Source organism: Poecilia latipinna, unplaced genomic scaffold, assembly GCF_001443285.1.
Source record: "Poecilia latipinna isolate Pla-1442-1.1 unplaced genomic scaffold, P_latipinna-1.0 Scaffold1093, whole genome shotgun sequence".
NCBI classification, from domain to species: domain Eukaryota; kingdom Metazoa; phylum Chordata; class Actinopteri; order Cyprinodontiformes; family Poeciliidae; genus Poecilia; species Poecilia latipinna.
The window spans coordinates 48,698-69,283 of record NW_015113709.1 but is presented as its reverse complement, the minus strand read 5'-3'; the positions used below and the strand labels follow the sequence as shown (position 1 = coordinate 69,283).

General features: G+C 40.0%; 2 protein-coding genes across 5 annotated transcripts in view; both read right to left on the bottom strand.

Moving 5' to 3' along the window:
- LOC106959535 (oxysterol-binding protein 2-like) overlaps window positions 1-3,515 on the bottom strand; it is a 56,564-nt gene extending 53,049 nt beyond the window's left edge. For 2 of the 4 annotated variants that reach the window (XM_015052162.1, XM_015052164.1), the window contains exon 1: window positions 2,776-3,515. In XM_015052162.1, the coding sequence (XP_014907648.1) occupies window positions 2,776-2,933 (158 nt within the window). In that variant the 5' untranslated portion in view covers window positions 2,934-3,515. The remainder of the gene's footprint in view (window positions 1-2,775) is intronic. The other 2 variants (XM_015052163.1, XM_015052166.1) reach the window with 2 other exon arrangements.
- Window positions 3,516-4,685: 1,170 nt separating this feature from the next.
- rasl10a (RAS-like, family 10, member A) overlaps window positions 4,686-20,586 on the bottom strand; it is a 31,233-nt gene continuing 15,332 nt past the window's right edge. Inside the window, exons 2-3 of the mRNA XM_015052167.1 lie at window positions 11,851-11,975; window positions 4,686-8,270 (exon numbers count right to left, since the gene is read on the bottom strand). Of these exons, the coding sequence (XP_014907653.1) occupies window positions 8,000-8,270; window positions 11,851-11,975 (396 nt within the window). The 3' untranslated portion in view covers window positions 4,686-7,999. The remainder of the gene's footprint in view (window positions 8,271-11,850; window positions 11,976-20,586) is intronic.

Below are 20,586 nucleotides of genomic sequence, written 5' to 3'. Positions count from 1 at the left end.
GAGAAAACTTATTCTGGGTGTGTTTGTGTCGTTTGTGTTACTTCATCGCCAAGGTCCCAGCACAATTGCGAGTTTTTGGGGATTTCCATTTCAAAGCTTCCCAGGCACAGCTTTGACTAACAGACCAAGGTTTCCTCCACTGAGCTGCTTCTTCCTTCTCTGGGAATCATTTAACTAGGGAACTGGATGAGGCAGGACAACAACTGTTGCAGATAATGTTTCTCATTCTGTGTGGATTTAAATGTTTATTTTATCAGAGTCATATATTTCATATGATTTAAACCTGCGGATAGTAATTAAAGTGCACCTCAGTTGTAAAATCTATAAGTGTTACAATACTTTAGGACAAACAACAGGGCGAGATGCAACCTAGTGGTACAATGTAGATAAAAATCAAGTATCAAGCATAAGTCAAAAGTTAGCACATTTAAGATTTTGAAAGCTGTGTGTGAAAAAATCTTCTGTCTCTAATGTGAAAGTTATTTTTGCGTGGAGGTTGTACATTAACCTGATGATTTTAACAGTTGTCCTATTAAAAGTAAATTTTAACAAGACAAACAGGAGTCTTTTGAGCTGAATAAGCACTTGACCCTCATATGGATGTCACATAGATCGTCATCTCTTTTTTTCCCATGTCTAAGCAACATTTAACTACTAACATCCATGCCTGCAGAAACATGACTCTCTCACCAGAGAGAGTCACAGGTGTGTCTCTAGTATAGGTGATGTTCGGCAAGAGGAAGCAGCTGTTAGAATGGGGTGAAGGCAGAATGATGATTAGCAGCAACATAAAGTCACGTATCTTATTACATTGAGACAATGAAGCAGCTACTCTCAGTTAAGGGAGGCAACGCAATAAATGAACGGAACCTTAAAAGTAACATGGCTCTATAAATATCTACAAATATAAATAAATCAATCAAGCTTTTTACTAGCCGACACCATTTTCCAGTTATTATGAAAGTCTGACCTGAATAACATTGAACAAATATTTGAACAATATTTTTTTTAAATTGAACTGAGGTGGATGAAGTCATTCTAAATAACTACTAAAATAAACCACTGTCACTCATTGATACACAAGAGGTTTTGTTTTATCATGATCAAAGATCATTTATTTAAAGCAAAAAAGGCAACAATTATTAAGTTTAAATAATGTTTACTATAACTATGACATTATCATGTCGCTATTTTTAGTTTGATACATAAACTATAAATGCATGCAAAATTCTGCAGTGCTTTGCATACTATGCAAAATATCTTACCTTTAGTTTAAGCTATTCTAATATTAAAAGAGATAGAAAATATGCAGCTGAATATAAGTGTGCACATCAGGTAAGGAGGAGGTTGCACTTTACTTTGCTAGTCTCCAAAGTATCAAACTGTGGACACTCCAGCACTTTCTCTGGCATCTCATTAAAATATAATAAATATGTTTTGTTATACCTTGACAACAGGACCCACCTGATGCCTATGTGGCATCAGGTGGGTTCTTGGCAGTCTTGTTTTAATCTAAAATGATGTTCTAGGTGAATCATATTTGTTATTTTTCAGTTTGATCTCTTTCTATGTACTTTTCATTTGTTAACAGGCAAACCTTTGTTTTGTTATTTCAGTTTAATTAAATCTGGCAGGGAGAATTCAAATAAATCTGACCCTTTTTTTTATTAAAATAAGCTAAATTAAGAAACAAAAAGGACAATTTTGCAGTCAACTCTAAGTTGTTGACAAATGAAGTTAATTCAGCCTAACTGCAAGAAAGTCATATTTCAAACAGGACCAGAGTAGTTTTTCTCAGCAGGCTGACTAAAGGTGTACAGCAACAGGTGGGAAAGGGAAGCATCTCTACATCTTTTTTTTTTTTTTTGTCATATTTCGATTCCAATGAGAAACTATTAGCTTCTAACTTGTTAGTTCTGGTGCCTTCTCAGCCAGATCTCACTTTCAAATGCTGTTAATCTCAATGGACTTCTTGGTTGAATGAAGGATAATACAAAAAGATTTTGTAAAGTTGAGCTTTTTAAAATATTATATTGGATTTGTTTTAAATTATCTTTATAATGTAATTTTTGTCTTTTGAGTTATTTATCTCTGTCTAGACTGAAATCATATCAGTCTTGCTTCAGTTTTATCTCTGCCCCACGTTTATTTAACAAGCAACACATCTACTTCCTAAATTGTGTGAATTACGATACAGGGAATTCAAACAAATTTGAATTTCCCTTTTAATTTTTAGAAAAATGTATGTGACAGTAAAATAAAAATAAATAAATAAAAATCAGTCCCAAATTAATCTTAGCAAAATCAAAACAAAAAAAATATTAAACTTAAATTTAATATGATGCAACAATAATAACTGAGAGGGGGCGTGTAGTAGTGTAGAATGTTATCTAAACAAATGGGGTTTAAAAGTTATTTTTAGTGCTCTTGACAGTTTAGGACAGGGGGTTAATGGGTTAGCTTGGTTTGCTAACGTCTGTATCTATGGTAACCTTATTTTTTCTGACATTAATATTATCTTAGGAGACATGCTGCTATAGATATACATGTCTCTTTTTGTCTGTTTCAGGTTATCCACAGCCTACATACATTCAGCCAAAGTGAAAACACTACGCCCTCCGTCAGCTGGAAGTAAACAGACTGCCCGTTTGACAGCTAGCTTTAGCCCGCCGCTAGCCAGCTGAGGGAGCCAGCTGTCATGATGCGCCGACAGAAATATGACACTCTGTGTGCGTTCACATCCCGCACTCCAACACACAAAAATAAATATATTACCTGTAGTAGGAAAGTAGGCCATTGCTAAGGACGAACCATCGCCGTTGGTACCCTTTCAGATAGTTAGTCCATTTAAAGAGCCAGCCTTTGTAGGTGTCCGACCCCGGAGCTGGGGCCGCGGTGGAGGTGGATGCCGAGCCCTTCCCTTGCTCGCTCATCCTCGGCTCCGCCGTACGCCGAAGAGGCGCAGGTTGATAAACCGGACCGAACCGGGGAGGGGGCAGCGGAGACAGGGACACTACGCCACTGCGGCTGTCGGGGAGAGAACGTCCTCGCAGACGGGGAGGAGGGTTCGGTCTACGGCGAGAGCAACCACCCTGGACCCCTTTCACATGACTCCGGAGGAAGGACGAGAAGTGATGCCAAGACACTTTGCTGATGCAGACAGCTGCGGATTCAGGACACAGAGCTTAACAGAGAGGAAATTCCCTACAAGCTCTCCCTGTAAGCGGTTGCAGCCATAAGTAAAAGAGCAGTTATCGCCATGGCGACTGATCCAAGTTGTTTGAGGCAGCGTTTCTGAGAGGGAGCGGCCGCTGGTGTTCGCTGCCCGAGCCCCGGCGCCTGAATGGGAGCGACAGCTCCGTGAGGTCCAGTCTATGATTCAGAGCTGCACCACGTGACGGTGCATCTACACATTCTTAATAAACATTTGACGTGCGTGGGGATTCTGATTCCTAACCTCAAGTCGGTCAGGTGACCACCACGCAGATGTATTTTTGAAGACATTTCAGGACGCCATATAGGGAAAAGTACAGTTTGTCCCTGTACTAACCCATAATGAAGGTTTCACTGCCATTAAAAGTTATTTATTAATTATATCAGTTATCAGCACTTGGTCTTCTGCCATTTGTCATTTGAATACAATGCAAAGGTGATGGTACACTTTTACATTTTTCTGTCTTATTAACTTACTGTTAATGTCAGAAGTTTACGTACACTCATCCCGGACATACAAATCATAATTATAATTTATGCCTTTGAACCATTCTTCTTGCTACATGGAAATATAACAAAAAAAAGAGAGAAGCAGTCACACATTTTCTTCAATAACAAGCCTAAGGGTTCTCTGTTCTGCAAATGATCTGCTTTCCGGTAAGAATCAGTACAGTTTTGAGTGGTTTTATTTAACCAACTGTAGAAATAAATCTGTTCTAATTTCAACTAAATGTAAATTTGTAAGAAGCTGAAGTCACATTACAGCTGAAAATATCTAAACCCAAATGGAGGTGATTGTGTCGCACTTGGTCTTAATGAAGAGGGAAAAGATAAATAATTCAAAAATCAAGACTTGACTTCTTCTCGATTAAATTTATATCTACAAAATAATATGCATAGAGGACATTTTTGTCAAGCCTTATGTATACAATCATATGTTATTACTGAAATTTAATCCACTACGGCACCATGAAGAGGTCTAAAGTAGAATTAAGTTAGAAAAAATAATACGTTGCAAAGACTTTAATGAAAAAAATTCTCCAAATCAAGTAACAAAATGATCATCTAGTCTGCCTGACTAATAAAGACAGATATGAATGTCAGGCAGGTTTTCATCAGATGCTCAGTTTGTTGTCTCCCATTGCACTGGCTCCAGATAGCATTGCTTTACCACAAGATGGCATTGTTGTCATAATTATGCTTAATTTGTCACAATCATTGCAAATGATGGAGAAGTAATCCAAACAAGATTGGCGTTCTCAAATGCATTTATTTATTCATCATATGTCAAAAAAAAAATACTCAGAGAACCAACACCTTAAAAATAAAGACAAGGTTTCAGATTGAAAAAAACAGAAACAAACAGTAGCCCTTTTTATTCTGAAACACACACACACACACACACACAAACGGATGGGAACTCATGCTACACACAGTTGCTTTCTCATTTCTCTGCTACATATTTCTCTCAGTTTTTTTTTGTACTACTACAAAAAATGCAACCATCTGGCCCCACTGAAGGATTAGCACTACATTTGGAGGAAATCATGAGCTTGTGCTCTCACATGCCTTTGAAAAATGATAACATTCATACACTCAGCTGCTCACTGTGGAGTCAGGAAACCATGTAGTACAAAAAAATAATTAAACACAAGATCACATTTTCACATCAGTGCAATTAAACCCTGACCTGTTGGATTTTACCAACAATAGCATGCAAGATGATCCCTCTGGAGCCTTTCTTATATACAAATTTGTCAGATGTGTTCTCAAAGTACCTACCTTTATCTAGTCAAAAGAAAATAAGAGCTGCTCACAACATTGCCATTTTGACGCTATTCCGATAGTGATGTTAAAGCTTTAGTAATGATCCATTTGCATCCTGGATGGTACATGTAGGAGCCACTGAGCTGTGTTTATGCACTTTTATAAGATGCAAGAGTGCATTGCACAGAGATTACAGCGACCGCAAGAGGCATTTTCAATATGATATATTGGTGTGTAGTCGGTTGAGGGCATCGCTGCAGGGGTTTATTGCTCCATTCTAATCCAAAGCATCAACATCTGTTTCCCTATCTTGCTGTGTTTGTCCTTTACCTGCCTGAAAGTCAGTTATCAAACCGCCTCCCTTTGCCTTGGCTTGCCCTCTCCTCCAAACACAGATACTTGCATACACTTTAACACCTACCATCATGGGGATGCCAGCGTCCACTGAGGTCCAGAATTTTGGTCCCCACACATCTGTCAGGGCCCACAATTACAGTACATTAAGCACACATACATACACACCACGATGCTAGCACAGGTTATTTTATGCTCCTGCATGTCCCTACGTCCCTAGTTTCAATATACTCTGCAGAAACAGAGTCTGAGTGAGGGCAGACAGTAGTGTAAAGCCGCACAGTTTGTCATAATACGGGACTGCAGTGTTTTCTGCTGCAAGACAACCTTAAAATACCCAACCTTAACCCTAATCTGTAACAGAGTCAGGGAAAGAATGTCTATTGCAGGCTAATTCATCAGACCTAGAATAGACCTAATCATATCTATGTACATTTGAAGAAAACCTTTCTAGAAGATTTGATTTATTGCAGCAATTCGATTAAAGCAGTGGAATTTGTACATTATATAGATTCACTACATTCCGTATCATATATTTCAAGCATTTAGTTTGGTTAATTTGGTTGATTGTAGCTTACATCAAATAAAAATCGAAACTTTTGCTTCTCAAAAAATGAAGTAAGCTAAACAGCAATAAAAATTAATTTTCTAACACAGAAATGTTTTGGTGTGGTCGTGATCGTTGTTCAACAAACAGTAACTGGAAAGTAAGCCGAAAAGGTTGGCTGTTCGTAGAACGGCTGCATCCAAGCATTTAATGGAAAGTTGAGTGTAATGACAAAGGGTGACTGAGAACGGTGCATAAGCAAAAGAAATATCTTTCAGCTGTTGAGAATAAATAATTCTGTGTTTTTCTTTTATCTCTTTTAACTAGTTGCAAAGTTAAAGCTAAAGGAAATGAAGGAAACACCTTCAAAGCTAAGGGAAGTTTAGACAGAGGCTAACAAAGGAAGTGACCAACTGTTGCTTGTTGCCATTTTGTCCTGCTAACTCCTAAAGGTAGCATGAAAAAATAGACCAGCTGTATTTTGGTATTAATAAATGGAATTCATGAATTCAACTCACTGGCTCTTCTTCAACCTCATACATCAAGAACTTAGCGTGGAGAACGGATACATTTTTCACACAGCCTTGAGAAGATTGTAAAGTGAAGCGCATTCAAGAGTTAAGGACAGATTCACAAGATGTAGACAGCAGTAGAAGTTAATGCTTCAAGAGTCTCCAGTCATATATGTGGGTACTCAAGACGTGGACTATCATGTGTCCAAAAGAAGAAAAGCATATAAGCCCACTCCTGACAGAAGCATCCTGTCTAGTCTGACTAGAAAAGGCACTAGACTGTTGCTCACTGATCCAAAGTCCTCTGTTTAGATGAAGGCAGATTTTGAAATTCATTTGAAAGTTTAGGATTCAGATTCTGGAGGAAGAGTCGAGAGGCAAAGAATCCAAGATGCTTGAAGTTCAGTGTGAAGTTCCCAGAGGCAGTTATCATTTTGGGGAGCCAAGTCATCTGCTGGGGTTGGTCCACTGTGTTTACTTAAATCCAAAGTCATAATGTCCTATTCTGACAAGCTCGATGGAGATAATTTCACTTTCCAGCAGGACTTGGCATTGGTATCACTGCTAAAAATAGCAATACCTGCTTAAATAATCAAAATGCGACTGACCTAGACTCCAAAGAGAAACTTCTGAGTATTGTCAACAAAACGATAAGAGACACAAGAACCAACAATGCAGACAAGCGAAATGTCCCTATTAGAGCAACATGGACTTCCTCAACACCTTAGCAGAACCACATGTTGGTAACCTCGATGCCGTTTGACATTTATACTGTAATTTATGAAAAAAGACGCACTGACTGCCTTTACTGTATAGTATAGGGCATATTTTTCATTAGATTGACATCTCTGCATTACATTTTTTTTCTTGTGCAATATTCAAACTTTCTTAAAAACTAAATTTTGTGTTTCCATTAACCGGGATCCAGAATCCTCCAATTTGAAGAAAATAGACGCTTGAAATATATCATTCTTTGTGTAATGAATCTTTGTGATAGATGGGTTTTCATTCTTGAATTAAATCACTGAATCTAATAAGCTTATTGATTATATTCAGTGACGTGCACCTTTGTTTTTGTCTTTATCTTTGTCATCTTCTATTGTGGATTATTGGCCTTGTATCTCGAAGTAAATCCTAATGCGTCATATCTGTACTTGTGCCTTTTCACCATCCTGAATATGACATATCCAAAAGGAAGACTCAATAATATTGCTGCCTCTCTGGTTTTGAGTCTTACAAACACAGCTTTCATGCTGTCCGACCCGGTTATAGACCTGATGTATGAGTCGTGTTACATTCGGAGACCCGGCCTGAAATGTTTAGCCTTCAGGCTGATGTGTGAAAACATAACTCTGTTGGATCTCAAGTTGCTGTTGCTTCTATCGGCTTCCTCCTTTCTACACAGGATTAGACTAGGAAGTGGTTGGATGAGCATGTGTGGAATTTCAGAGTCTGTTACAGCGCAGAGTCAAATAAACCTCATGAAAAATCAGCTCAGTTAAGCAGGAGGCCACGGGGTATTTTTCCAGCCATTACGATAAAGAGTCCTTTTCTCCAGGGTCTGCTCCACCACGGCCACGAGAAGGGGTGGAGGAAGCTCTCGGGGTCACATGACTGTGCACCGGTTCCTCTGTAGCGCCCCCTGCAGACGGGTGGAGGTATGGTTCTGGCGCATGCCCCGTGCCACGGCGATGCCCAGCAGCTCCTTGAAGAGCAGGACCACATGCCAGTTAAACTTGGCAGAGCACTCCACGTAGCCACACTTCCACGTCTTCTTCACCAGGACTGACACGGCCCTGCGGGGCATGAAGCGCTGCCTCTGCAGATCCCGCTTGTTACCCACCACTAGGATTGGCACCTCGCTGCTGCTGCCTTCCCTGAAGGAGAATGTGAAGTGGGGGAAAAAAAGGAGGGGTTGGTTTCAGAAGGCACAGCTATCAGCTTGATGTTTGTCAAACCTGTTGTCACTGTGTAGTGTGTGTGTGTGTGTGTGTGTGTGTGTGTGTGTGTGTGTGTGTGTGCCCATCTTCTGAGGTGTGTGGGGGTGGACAGGAAGAGTGGCGCGCACACTGGCTCAAGGGCCCTCCCTCTAGTTGGTTTACAGTGTTACTGGGTATGAAAACATATGGCAAGCAATGAAGTACATTTGGGCCTTAGGATGCAGTTCCAGTCAGACGTTTGAATCGACTCATCTTCAGCGTTGGGGTCATGTAAATTTTCAAGCTAAATTATTTATTTAAGGTAATTGTTTTAGGGTAAAATGATTATCCAAGGTAGCGCTTCTGTGAACTTTAAGAACAACATTTAGAGGTTTTAATATATTTTAGCAAGTTGCAGACAGATTTCAATGCCATGCACAAATCTGGCGATGAATTTGAGCACAGACTTGGTGTTTAAGCACAATCTAAAACCTCTTGGTTTCCTTTAGGGATCTTTGTCTTGCTGGAACTCCCAGATGTGAAAACATTCAATTATTTGATCCAAATTATTGGATTATTATCCATAAACCAGAAGCTGCTTGAAGTGAATCCAGTTTGACATCTTCATAGACTGAAAGGAAGCAAAACAAAAATAAAATTAATGCTCTAAAATGGACTTTTTTAAGACTGGTTAAAATTTGAAAATTTCAAAAAAGACATTTTCTCCAAATGTCCAAACTAGAAAGAAATGAAACTATTTGACATGAGTGAGATGGTAGCTATAAAGCTTTTAAACCTAAAAACAACGCACCAGCTGTCAAGCACAGTGGTCACAGCATCACACTGTTTAGAGCTGTTTCGTTGACAGTGGTTTTATTCCATTTCACAAAGTGCCTGGAAAACTATCTCCAAGGTGAGGTGAGGTTCCAACAGCACAAAGATCCCAAAACACAAAATGAAAACTAGTTTTGGAATGGATAAACCAGGATAGACCTTCTCAAACAGCCATGACCTCAACCATAATGAAAATGTACAGGTTATGATTAAAAGTCAGGTCCATGCCAACAAGCGAACTCAATCATTTCTGATGAGAACAGTGGTCAAATACCAAACCAGGATCATGTCACAAGATTGTTGATGACTGCAAAATAAAACCTGGTTTCTCTGGTTTTGTGTTGTACACTCCTCAGCCCAATCCCAAAACCATGAAGGTTGACACAAGTATTCACATTTTGTGCTGGATAGTCATAACCACGTTGTAGGTTGACTGGAATAAAACAGGAGCACCAAACAAAGAATAAAGTAGACATTTTCAGACCACTCGCCTTGAAAAGTTAGACTCTGGTTAAGGTTTAATATCATTTTCATGTTATTTTTCTGTGAGGCATTCACAGTGTCATGATGACCCCATTGTGGCAAAGGCAGAAAAGCTTTCTGTCTTTTCATGTTATTGCACCGCTAAGATGCAAAATCTTGACCACTTGCATCAACCATCACACACAGCTGAGATCAGATGTAGTAAGACAGTAACTTTTTCATTTTGGACTCTAAAAACAAAAGACAACATCTGCAAGAGAAGAGCTTAAAGAACAACTACAAAAAAAAAAATCTTTAAGATGTACTTCTCTTTGCAAGAAAGCACCAAAAAGAACAAACTGATAAGAAAGATTGTTATCTGGACAGTCTTGCTGACTTTCAATGTCACTGGGGCCCATAATAATCTCAAGGGATTTTTCTTTCACTTTTCAATGTTTTTCTATTTCACTTTTCAGTAAAATGCCTGTTTATTTTACTCCTGGCCCTGTTCAATCTTTTTTTTACATCTTTAAGCTCATCTTGTAACCTGGCTACGATCCAGCAGCACAAAAGGCAAATACTTGTAATATTTTCCCCAATCTTCAGATTTGGATCAATGTTTCGCACAAAAAAAAAAAAAACAAACAAGACAAATAAACCCCAAATTATAGTAATTCATGCTGAAGATTACTGCATGTAAATGTCGGACCAAAGCTGGATTTTATAAATCTGAGTCCTGCAGCACAACCCAAGAACCTGTGTTGTAGGCTCTCAGGTCGAAACATTATCACTAGAATCTTGTTGCTGGCTTAGGGACCCTTTGTGTCAGTCAAATAATAAAAATAGAGATTACTTAGAATAAATTTTAATTCAATGCAATAAAATCCTTTTGCATTACTTTAGCTGGAGCTACACATTTTATTCAAGTTAACAAACGGATTTGGAGAATTAGTGGAGTGAAATCCTCTGCAAGCTTTTAAATCAGATAATAAATCTTCTGCTTAAATGACTGCAAGGATTATGCAGAGGTAAAATCTTGCAAAAACTGATGAATCATTAATTTATCTTTTCTTCTATTAATGAGTAAAGATCTTTTTGTCCCGAATTAGGTGTAAATCTCTGACAATGATTCGCATGTGAGTGCATATTTCCACACCTGCTTTCACAGACCAATAGCTTGACACAGAGCATTGCATAAAAAAGAGACAGATGCACAGTTCATTTTTCAAGCCCTGAGGCAGTGCTCAGTAATCTCACGTAAACTAAAAATCATCTCACAAATCATTGATTTCTCAGAGGGAGAGAAACAATCTACGTGGAAGTGTTTGGATTCATGTCTTCTTATGAAAACCATGTGGGAAGGGACCTAACGCCATCAGATGCTTCGGTGAACTAAAGGAAGGCGTCATGCTAGAGGGCAGCAGAAACAAGAGAGGAAATTCAGCGTTGCTCTGGTTTCCAGCAGATTTTTGTAGAGTCAGATCATTTCAACCCAACATTTTGTTCTTTTGGAGCTACAGAGAGAGAAACCCTCTATACCTCCATTATTCATGAACTCCACACCGGGTTGGTCCCCGCCTGGTGCTTGGCGAGTCTCTTTCATTCTGACATGGGATCTGTGTCCTGTGAAAACACGCCTCTCCTGCTTGGGATTCCTCTGGCATACACCCTGCACGTTGCCTATAATGGGTTTCTGTCTCCCACTATAAACATGGAGGGGAGGATGGACTTTGTGTTGGCAGCTTGGTCATGTACTACACGGCAAACAAATGAAGTCCCTCTCTATATGGAAATATATTCAGGTGTGCCAGTGTTGTGGATAACAAAGCATGTTTTCTTCTGATCCTTGATGTTCAGCCCTTTAGCCTCACGTATGTTGACACAAAGCCGTTCAGGAGACTTTGGATCTGTATTTTATCGCCCTGGTTTTCGCCCGTTGTTCCCTTCATGTGAAATAAAAGAAGAAATATCCCCCACATAATCTTCAAACTGCTGGTTTTGCCTTAGACAGCGCTCGTGGAGAAGCGCTGCATCAAATGTCAAAACAAAGTGGCTCAGTTTTCAAGGAGGATGGTGCTAAATTAAAAGATACCACCACAGAAAGAGTAAACATATATTTGTTGCAACTGTTACACTAAAAAGCTTTGTTGCTGGCGCTTAATTGAGAGACGAGGTAGCTTTATTTAAGCAATGAAGTGAAAAGGATGTAGATCAGAAAGGGAGGGGAAACGTGTGAGTGTACCTGTTCTCCACTATCTGCTGTCTGATCATTTTCACGTATTCAAAGCTCTCCACACAACAGATGTCGTACACCAGGATGTAAGCGTTGGCGTTGCGGACGCCTCTGCAGCGCAGATCCAACCATTCCTGAATGACAGAGAAAAACACAAAAGTGTGTCCAAAATTGATTTAAGAAAAAACAACTTAAATTATAAAAATTTTATATGTTAGAATAAAAAAAATTACACACATATTTTGTCAGCTAGTTGATGCTGTTTCTTTGGTTTAGATTTGTTTTTGTCATGACTGTATTGGTGGTGGAGGCGGGGGACCCAAGTTGTTGTGAGAAATGATGATTTTAATAATAAACAGGAAGGTGAACAGAAATCCAGGTAGCACAGGTGAATGATAAGAACTCAAACACACTGGTGGCACTGGGAAGGTACACGGCTAATGACACAACAAGCACGACAGGGAAACGCAGATACAGATTCTTGATTTTCTCAAAAAATGTGGTTTGAATTATATGAAAATCTATTAGATAAACCTGTCAGACACAAAATGCACCGAATTCAGAGAATGACCCAGGTGGGATTAAATACACAGGGAAGACAATCAAAGGGACGGTGGGACAACACGGAACTAAATTAACACACAGAAAACCAAATCCTCAGTTTTAGCCAGTGGTGGTGGTGGCTTTACGCTAATGCGCTAATAGCAAAGCTAATTTAACTTCTAGCGTTTTTGCTATAGCTTTGAAAGCCTCTAGCACACCTAGCTTCCCCTAAATTCATTTTCTGGATAAATTCTGAAGCGTTAATTGACTTGGATGTTTTGTAACTATTAAGTCGACTGACGTTTGACAAAAATGTTGACAGTTTGGTTTTCTGCTTCAGTCCTTTTAACTTGGAAGTTTAATGCCCTTATTTTGTAATCTGCTTCCATAATGGTTCCGTGTCCGCTCTCACAATAAACTTTATTGAGCAAGTGGGATTTACACAACAAACAAACAGCATCTGCGCTGTAACGCATCCCCACTGCATGATGCTGCCACCACTATGTCTCACCACGGAGATAGAGTGTTTATGACAATGTGCTTTGTTAGTTTTCAACCAGACATTCATTTCCCTCCTACTCCACACTACTTTAAGTAACTTCGGGTAGATTGCTGATTGATGTGGTTTGAAGATCGGAGCTTTGTTTGAGCTTTGATCTGAGCTTTGTACTGAAAAATACTGAAATGACTCAGAAAGTTTCTTTGTTTGCGTTGTAAAAGCCGTGCATTATTGTTGTTGCAGCACCTCTCAGAGAATGCGGTTCACATACTTACACAACAGAGTGATTACAGTGGGCAGCTAACTGAACAGCACTGCGCGTTCCTGTCTAAAAGCTCTTTGGCTCTTTATCACATTTTGGATGCCTCTGCTGCAGAGAAAGTGAGCAGTGAATGAATTCCTGACGCTGACACGACTCCCTGAGCTTCGCCTTCTTCATGTAAAGTCATTTGGTGATCACTGAGAAGAAATCGCCACTCGGTCTCCTAGCTACACACATTCAAGGACGATGACCAATGTTAGACAGAACTAATCACTCTGAGTCAGTTAAAGGAAGAAAAAGCAACAGTTTTACTGTATTCACTGCTATATCAGAATTTGTTCTCCATGGTACATTCAGCTTTAATGTCTTGTTTGATAATGGTGAGTTTCAACATGCAATTAAAAGCAACAAAAACATTGTGATCCTCCTCACTTCTGTTCATGGTGAGTTTCCTAAAACTCTCATAAGTGTTGTGTTAAACCACGCCAGCAGCCTCAACCGGCAGCCAATGAATTCATAAATATTTGATCTGATAAAAGAGGGAGCCAGAAACTTGAAGGAGAGGGGAAAGGGATCTTCTGGAGGAAAAAAAAAACAGATGCTGAAAATAAAAAATAAAAAACAAGGATAAGCCTGAGAAAATGCTGAAAAGATGAAAAAGGCAGAAGGATCAAGGGATGAACAAGACAGAGAGTCACCACCAGCTCTGCTTTAATAGCGGCTTGGCTTACTGAGACTGCCGTGGGCTCAGATGAAACTCATCTATGTTTAATTTAGCTTACCAGGCTGTGGAGACAGTGGAAACCGTACAGGAAACAATCATTTCAGCTACTCTAATACAATTACTGGAAAGGAATTTTAGGATTTCATCAGTCAGCATGGTGGTGCCGTGGTTAGCAGCACCGTTGGCAGTAATCTGATTGGGCGGTCCAAATCTCAGCCTTTCTGTGCCTGTTCCCTCTGTGCAAGCACAGGTCTGTCCAGTTTCCTTCCACCGACCAATGACATGCATGTTAGGTTAACTGGCCTCTAAAAATGCATTTAGAAATGACGTTATGAATGAATGCGTGGTTGTTTGCCCTGGAGTGTCTCTGTGTTGCCCTGAGATTTACAGTCGGCTCGTGCAGAGTGCACCCCATCTCCTCCCCAGTGACCGCTGGAAACAGGCACCAGCTGCTCTGTGAACCTGCTGCAAGCATGAAGCAAGCACAGAAAATGGGCGAATGGATTTCATCACTGAGCAAGTGTTTTAGTTTTCTGTTTTCAACACCAATTTCACAATATTTTACTCACAAGTATATTCCATGTAAGGTTCAATCTTGTTATTTACATTGCAGCTCAACAAAATAGTTCAGAAAAACAGGAAAACGTTTGCTTCTGAGCTTTTTCCATGCAGCAAATGTATTATTAATGGAAAAGTGTGTTCCTCTAGAGTCTGATGATTTTATTATGGGCGACACTGGTCAGCATTTTTATGCTCTCGATAGAAAAATGATTTTTTAATTCTGCACATTGTTCCCACTGTTAAATTAAACAGAAAAATTAATTAAGAAAAACTGGAAGCACTGGAAGTGTTGGGAACGTTGGTCTGTCTCACATCTTTGGAAGATCTGGATCTGGGTTTTCCAGTTAATCAAAGGGAACAATTCATCCTAATAGCAGATCTGTGAGAGACTATGAAGCAAAACTGACTCAGCATGTCATAACAACAAAGTTTTTTTTAAAACAGCAAAGTCTTAGCAAGTGGTACTATTTTTACTCCGACCAGTTTGATGTGAAGAGACACAGCAGGGAAGCTTTGATCAACTTTCAGGGTTGCCTCTTTGTAAGTGTTTTGAAAGGTAACTGATTGGTAAGAAAAAGTTACTTCTACTTGATTTGCGGTGATACTTTGCATGTTTTTCTAATCCTCTTTGTGAAATCTCTCCCCTCATATACAAACTCCTCAGCTTATTGTAAAAGTTTTCTGCTGGATTTAAGTCCAGGGCCCAAGATGGGCATGGAAGAAATTATGTCATTATTCTCCTGTTAAAAGAGAAAATACTGACCAATTTAGATGATGATGATTTAAAATCTCCAGGCATTTTCAATGAGTAAGTAAGGTTCCCAGTGACTGTATCTAACAGAGGGCATGAAACACGTTTTTCTCATAAGAGGCATTCACTTTGCTTAATACCGCTCCCATCTTGAGCATTTATCTCTGAAAGTTTGCTCTAAGTTTCTCCATCTCTATAGAATTCAGCAAGCTCCACATGTTTGTTTTTTCTAACATGTAAGTGGATCCTAATGACTTGGTAACTCTATGCTGCAGCTCTCTAACATTGAGTTGGAGGAATCCTTTTACATTGGGATGTGGTTCTAATGCCTAGTGGAGTCAGGAGGGGTGCCTATCTCCAGTGACAAGACAAAGAACCATACACACACACACTCAAGGAGAATATTGAGATTTATTTATTGCCAATTAACCTGACAGTCATGTTTTTGGACTGTGGGAGGAAGCCGGAGTACCCAGAGAAAACCCACGCATGGACAGGGAGAACATGCAAACTCCATGCAGAAAGACCCTGGGCCGGGAATCGAACCCAGAACCTTCTTGCTGCAAGGCAACAGTGCTACCAACTGCACCACTGTGCAGCCCCTGTGTGGCAATAAATCTGGAAGCAATATATAAAAGTGTATGTCTTTGAAAGAGTGGAGAGCGATTATAATCCATTCATGATCACAGTTTCTGCTGAAACCCTGCCTTGATTTTGAAAGCTGCTCAGATTAAATGCGTTTCAGTGGTTGCTGACTGATGCACTTTAATTCATGTCAGATTATTCAACCTTTTTTTGTTGTATAGTATTGGCTTTTCAAAACATTGGTTTTTCAAAATATCAACATGCAGACTGCCTGACATACTATAAACGACAAGCTGATACGACCAACACGTATGGCACTAAAACACAAATTGATTTGATTTTTGATTGATGCTGCTCTCTGTAGCTTTGCTCCTTTCCACCAGAACTTGAATTCAAAAAGGAGAAATTTAATCACACACAAAAATGTCCTTTTCATGCCAGCATGCTGCTCATCCCACGTAATGCAGCTGATAATTTATGACAGCGGAAGATAAGGGAAAAGGCGATGATCAGCGTGGTGATGTTACTGATAATGTCGGCACGCTGATGAGAATGAATTTGCCTTCAACGGGCCTGGAAGAAGTTATTTATGGGTCCGTGTCAACAGGAAGAAAGTCTCACATGAGTGGGATGGTAATAAGGCTGATGAGGCATGGAGGAGAGATGTACGGAACGACTGCAGGCAAAATGGGGAAGAGGACGGTGAGAAAACAGGTGTAAATATGACGACTTCTCTTTCCAAGACATCCAGCACCATTAAGAAGTGACTCAGGGTAGATGGCAGACAGTACTGCTGCCATTTGCCCCCCCTGCTGACCTTGGGACCCTAAAAGAGCACAAATTCACACAGACTAGGTTAACAAATCGATCTATTGAGAAAAACCTAGATATTTGTCAAGCTATAAAATAACCATTTGTAGCTAACTTAAAAATATTCAGCTGCTTGTGTCTGAGTCGGTGAAATATTCTACTGCAATTCACTGTAGACAGTTTAACAAGTAATAGATCTATTTTTTTTTTCTCAGGGCAGATTCTGAAGAAATCCTCCTCAAATCAATTTTTTTTCTTCTTTTGTTCTGATGTCAGAGCTGAAACATACTTAGATGGTCAGTTTAATGTTCCCCATGGAGACATAATCTTTTCCACTTTATAATACACAATACGTGCTCAGCAAGGCTCCTACTGGGGACAAATATTTTGTACAAGACTTTCAAACAGACGACTCTCCAAACTTGAATGAACAGTCTCTAAATGGATAATATTTGTATAGTCTTTGCTCTCCTGCCCATTTTGAGTATTTCAGCAGAAATGCAACATTGTTCTCACTTTGTTTTTCCAAATAAAATATGTGTTTGTCTTCTTTTAGCTTGTTGTTGTTATTAATTAGTAGCGGAGCGGAGGACCGGGATGCAAGCAAGAAAGTAATTTATTCAAGAAAGGTTAACAAACTTACAGAAGGAGGAAACACAAAAAACGGTGAAATCAATTCAAGAAGACAAGAGGAAACAGTAGATATTATTGGACAACAAGAGGATCTGACAAGGAAAGACTAAAAACTGGGGGATGAATTGCTCAGTAGGTGGTTAGTGGAAATTAGGCATGTCTACTGAAATACTGACTAGCAATACTAGCAAATACAAAGTGATACATAGGGATGTTTGGATGATACATCAGATGTTTGTTTTGCATCAGACGCTACGCCAAGTCCATTCATTGTCCAAGCTGCTTATCCTTGCAGGGTTATGGGGAAGTGGTGCCTATCTTCAGCGGTCATTGGGCAAGGCACATTCACATTCACATTTTTTGGTAGGAAGCCAGAGCACCCAGAGAGAAACAATGCACACACAAGGATAACATGCAGACTTCACGCAGAGAAACCACAGGCCAGGAGTCAAACCCAGAACCTTCTTGTTGCAAAGCAAAAGTTCTAACACTGTGTGGCCCACACCAAGTCCAGCTATGATTATTATGTTCCTGCAAAGAGTGTTGCTTCTCTCCACAGGCCCAACATGCTCAGCATCTGTCAGTGACTGTGTTTCAATGTGTTGTAAAACACATCTGGAGATCCCAAAAGCCTTTGCCAGCAGCTGAGAGAGCTCTACTGGAGCTGATGTGACCGTCTCTCTATCCTAACCACACACTGCAGTGCCTTTACTGTTCTTCTGGCCAAAGTGATGAATATCCAGGTTGTTTGTTTTCTTTTTTTACTCTAAAATGTTCCTTCAAAAAAAAAAATTTTTCCTGAATTTATGTATCTGAACAGGACCATAAAAACCTATTTCCTTGACGATTTAGCAAATAGATGATAAGTCATTAAGGCTGTTTTACCTAAAAGTTAACACTAGAAGTAATTTTTTTCCCTCTATAATCTTTAGCAAACTGGTAGATGTTGATTATTCCAATAAGTTATAATCCAAATAGAATATAATTATTTTCTCTTTTTTGAGTGCTTTGCTTAATGTATTGAAAAGGTCAAAAACTCTTCTTCAGACGAGTTCACTTTATTGACATGTCATGAGGCTAATTTGACTTTTGTGACTCTTTCAGGACGGAGTTCCTGCTAATGCCTTTTAAAAGTAGCAGCTAAATCATTTGAGACAGATGCTCTTATGGCTACATTTTGGAAACCAGCGAGAACACCTGAAGTGGGCAGAAGAGCAACAAGGCTAACAGAAAGGTTAGAATTAGGAGGAGCAAAATAACCTGCTGTTCAATCAATATAATCCTTTATTGCCTCATTAGTCACCTGTAAAATAAGTTGTGTTAAATGTGAGAATCACCACAAATTGGTGCAGCAATGGTCGACAACGTGTTGCTGAACAAAAATGTATTTCTGCTCGTGGCCTCGTGTAACCTCACGTCGGCTCTGAGGTCCCACCGTAACTTTATCAGAATCCAAAGCTATTTCAATCCCCATTTTGTTGCGTTTCTCAAGTAAACAGTGCACATTTTCCTGCCCTTAGCAACGCATATCATCACAGCTCAATCCCAATTGAGGCAGCTGAAGATATGAGAGGCGCACGGCGGCCGCTTTCAGTCGCAGCCTCACATCTCGTGGCCTAAAAATAGCAGCTTGTGTTCTCATCTCGTATCTCTTTGTCATCCAAATCCTGGTTTTAAATGCGGAGGCGGGGCTTGAGAGAGCAACACTACGTCTGCAGAGCCAAGCAAGAAGCAGAGCAAATAAACAAAAACCAAGTGCTGGAGCGTGTATACCGCATAAGTCGAAACATCAGGATGTGTGCGTGTGCCGCCGATGTGCGTACGAGAGAGCGTTGAGCATGCTTGTGGGAGGAGAGTGTGCGGAGTGTGTGACAGTAAAGTGTGGCCCCGCTGTCTGCATCCTTCCAATCGGCCTTCTTACCAGTGCGGGGAAAAAGAGCATCTCATCCTTCGCTCCTCAAAACCCAAACAGAACGTGTCTCCCTGACAACAGCGGGCCCTGGTCAGTTTCCAGCATGCAAAGACAAAAGCTGTTGCATCTCCGAGTATCAGGACGGGCGAAGAAGAAGAAGAAGAAGAAGAAGAGTGGCCCTTAATGGTATGTGTGTTTGTGATGGATAATGCTGGAGCACCGGGTGTATGGTGGTGAGAAAAGGCTGATGAGCAATTAGAGACGTGTCATGCAAAGGCCACAGCGTCTGACTAGCACATAAAATCTATTACAGGCCCCACAGGTGAAATTTCAATTAATCAATGATGACCTGTAGCTGGAGAATCATTAAAGACGGCAGGATATATCACTCCTCAGTGTCTTTGCCTCTTTGGAGACGGAGGAAAATATTTCTATGATGTGTTACAGAAAGCTGAAGTGATCTTGGATCTGTTTTAAAAACCTTGACTCTCTGCTTCCCTCTTGTTCAGGCTGAAACTGCTGGAATAAAATAGTTTGAAAGGATTGGTTTGAAGCTGCTGTCAGGATTGTAAACCTGGGATCAGTCTGGCTTTGTCCACAGCTTATGTAATCCACTTATCATCTTCAGTCTCATTCATTTACATGACTTTCTCTTTTAGCACATGCAGGATTGGAATATANTTAAAATAGGTTTTGAGCACGAATTGACGACAAACTACATCTCCCATAATGCATTCCGATTGTTACCAGCCAACATTACGGCTTCTCGCCACTAGAGAGCAGCAGAGTCACCTCAAGCTGCTTATTGATTTTCCCAGCGAATAAAACTGAAACATCAACAAGCTAACATCAAAACGTCCAAGAAAAGAAAAATCGATTTACAAGTAAGACTGTGAATGAAGATGTGTGTGAGTTGGTGGCAGGTCGCGCTAGACTTTTTTTGTTATCCGTTATCTTGACCGACAACATAAAAAAAAATAAAAAATTGGCCCTGTACTATTTTTATCCGTGAAATTATAATCATATTAACATCGGCTATTTAGTCGCACTTTATGCGGTTTGGTTAATATTCACCGTGAATCCAGATCCCATCACAGATTAAGCAGATAAGTGTATCTACATTTTTCTCTGTAGTGACAAAAACCACTGACTGAGGCCCCAATAACTTAATAAATTAAATTAAGCGACTTCACTTAAATTAGCATCACTTCACCCGCTGGGGTCTGAACGCACTTCCTCCTGGTTCTGCAGAAAAATCTGCGCTAATTCATCAGTCAGTTGGATCTGTCTGATCCAAACAGATCAACTGAACTCTGAGTGTTTTACCCTGTGCGGTCCGGGGTGCGCTTCTACCAGGATTATTTATTTATTTTTGCGTGGTTTCGCTTCTCCGAAACGGACAGATGTCACGTCTGCAGCTCCTCCAGAGCGCCGCTCTCCTGGGTAACTTCCACCAAGAAGGCTC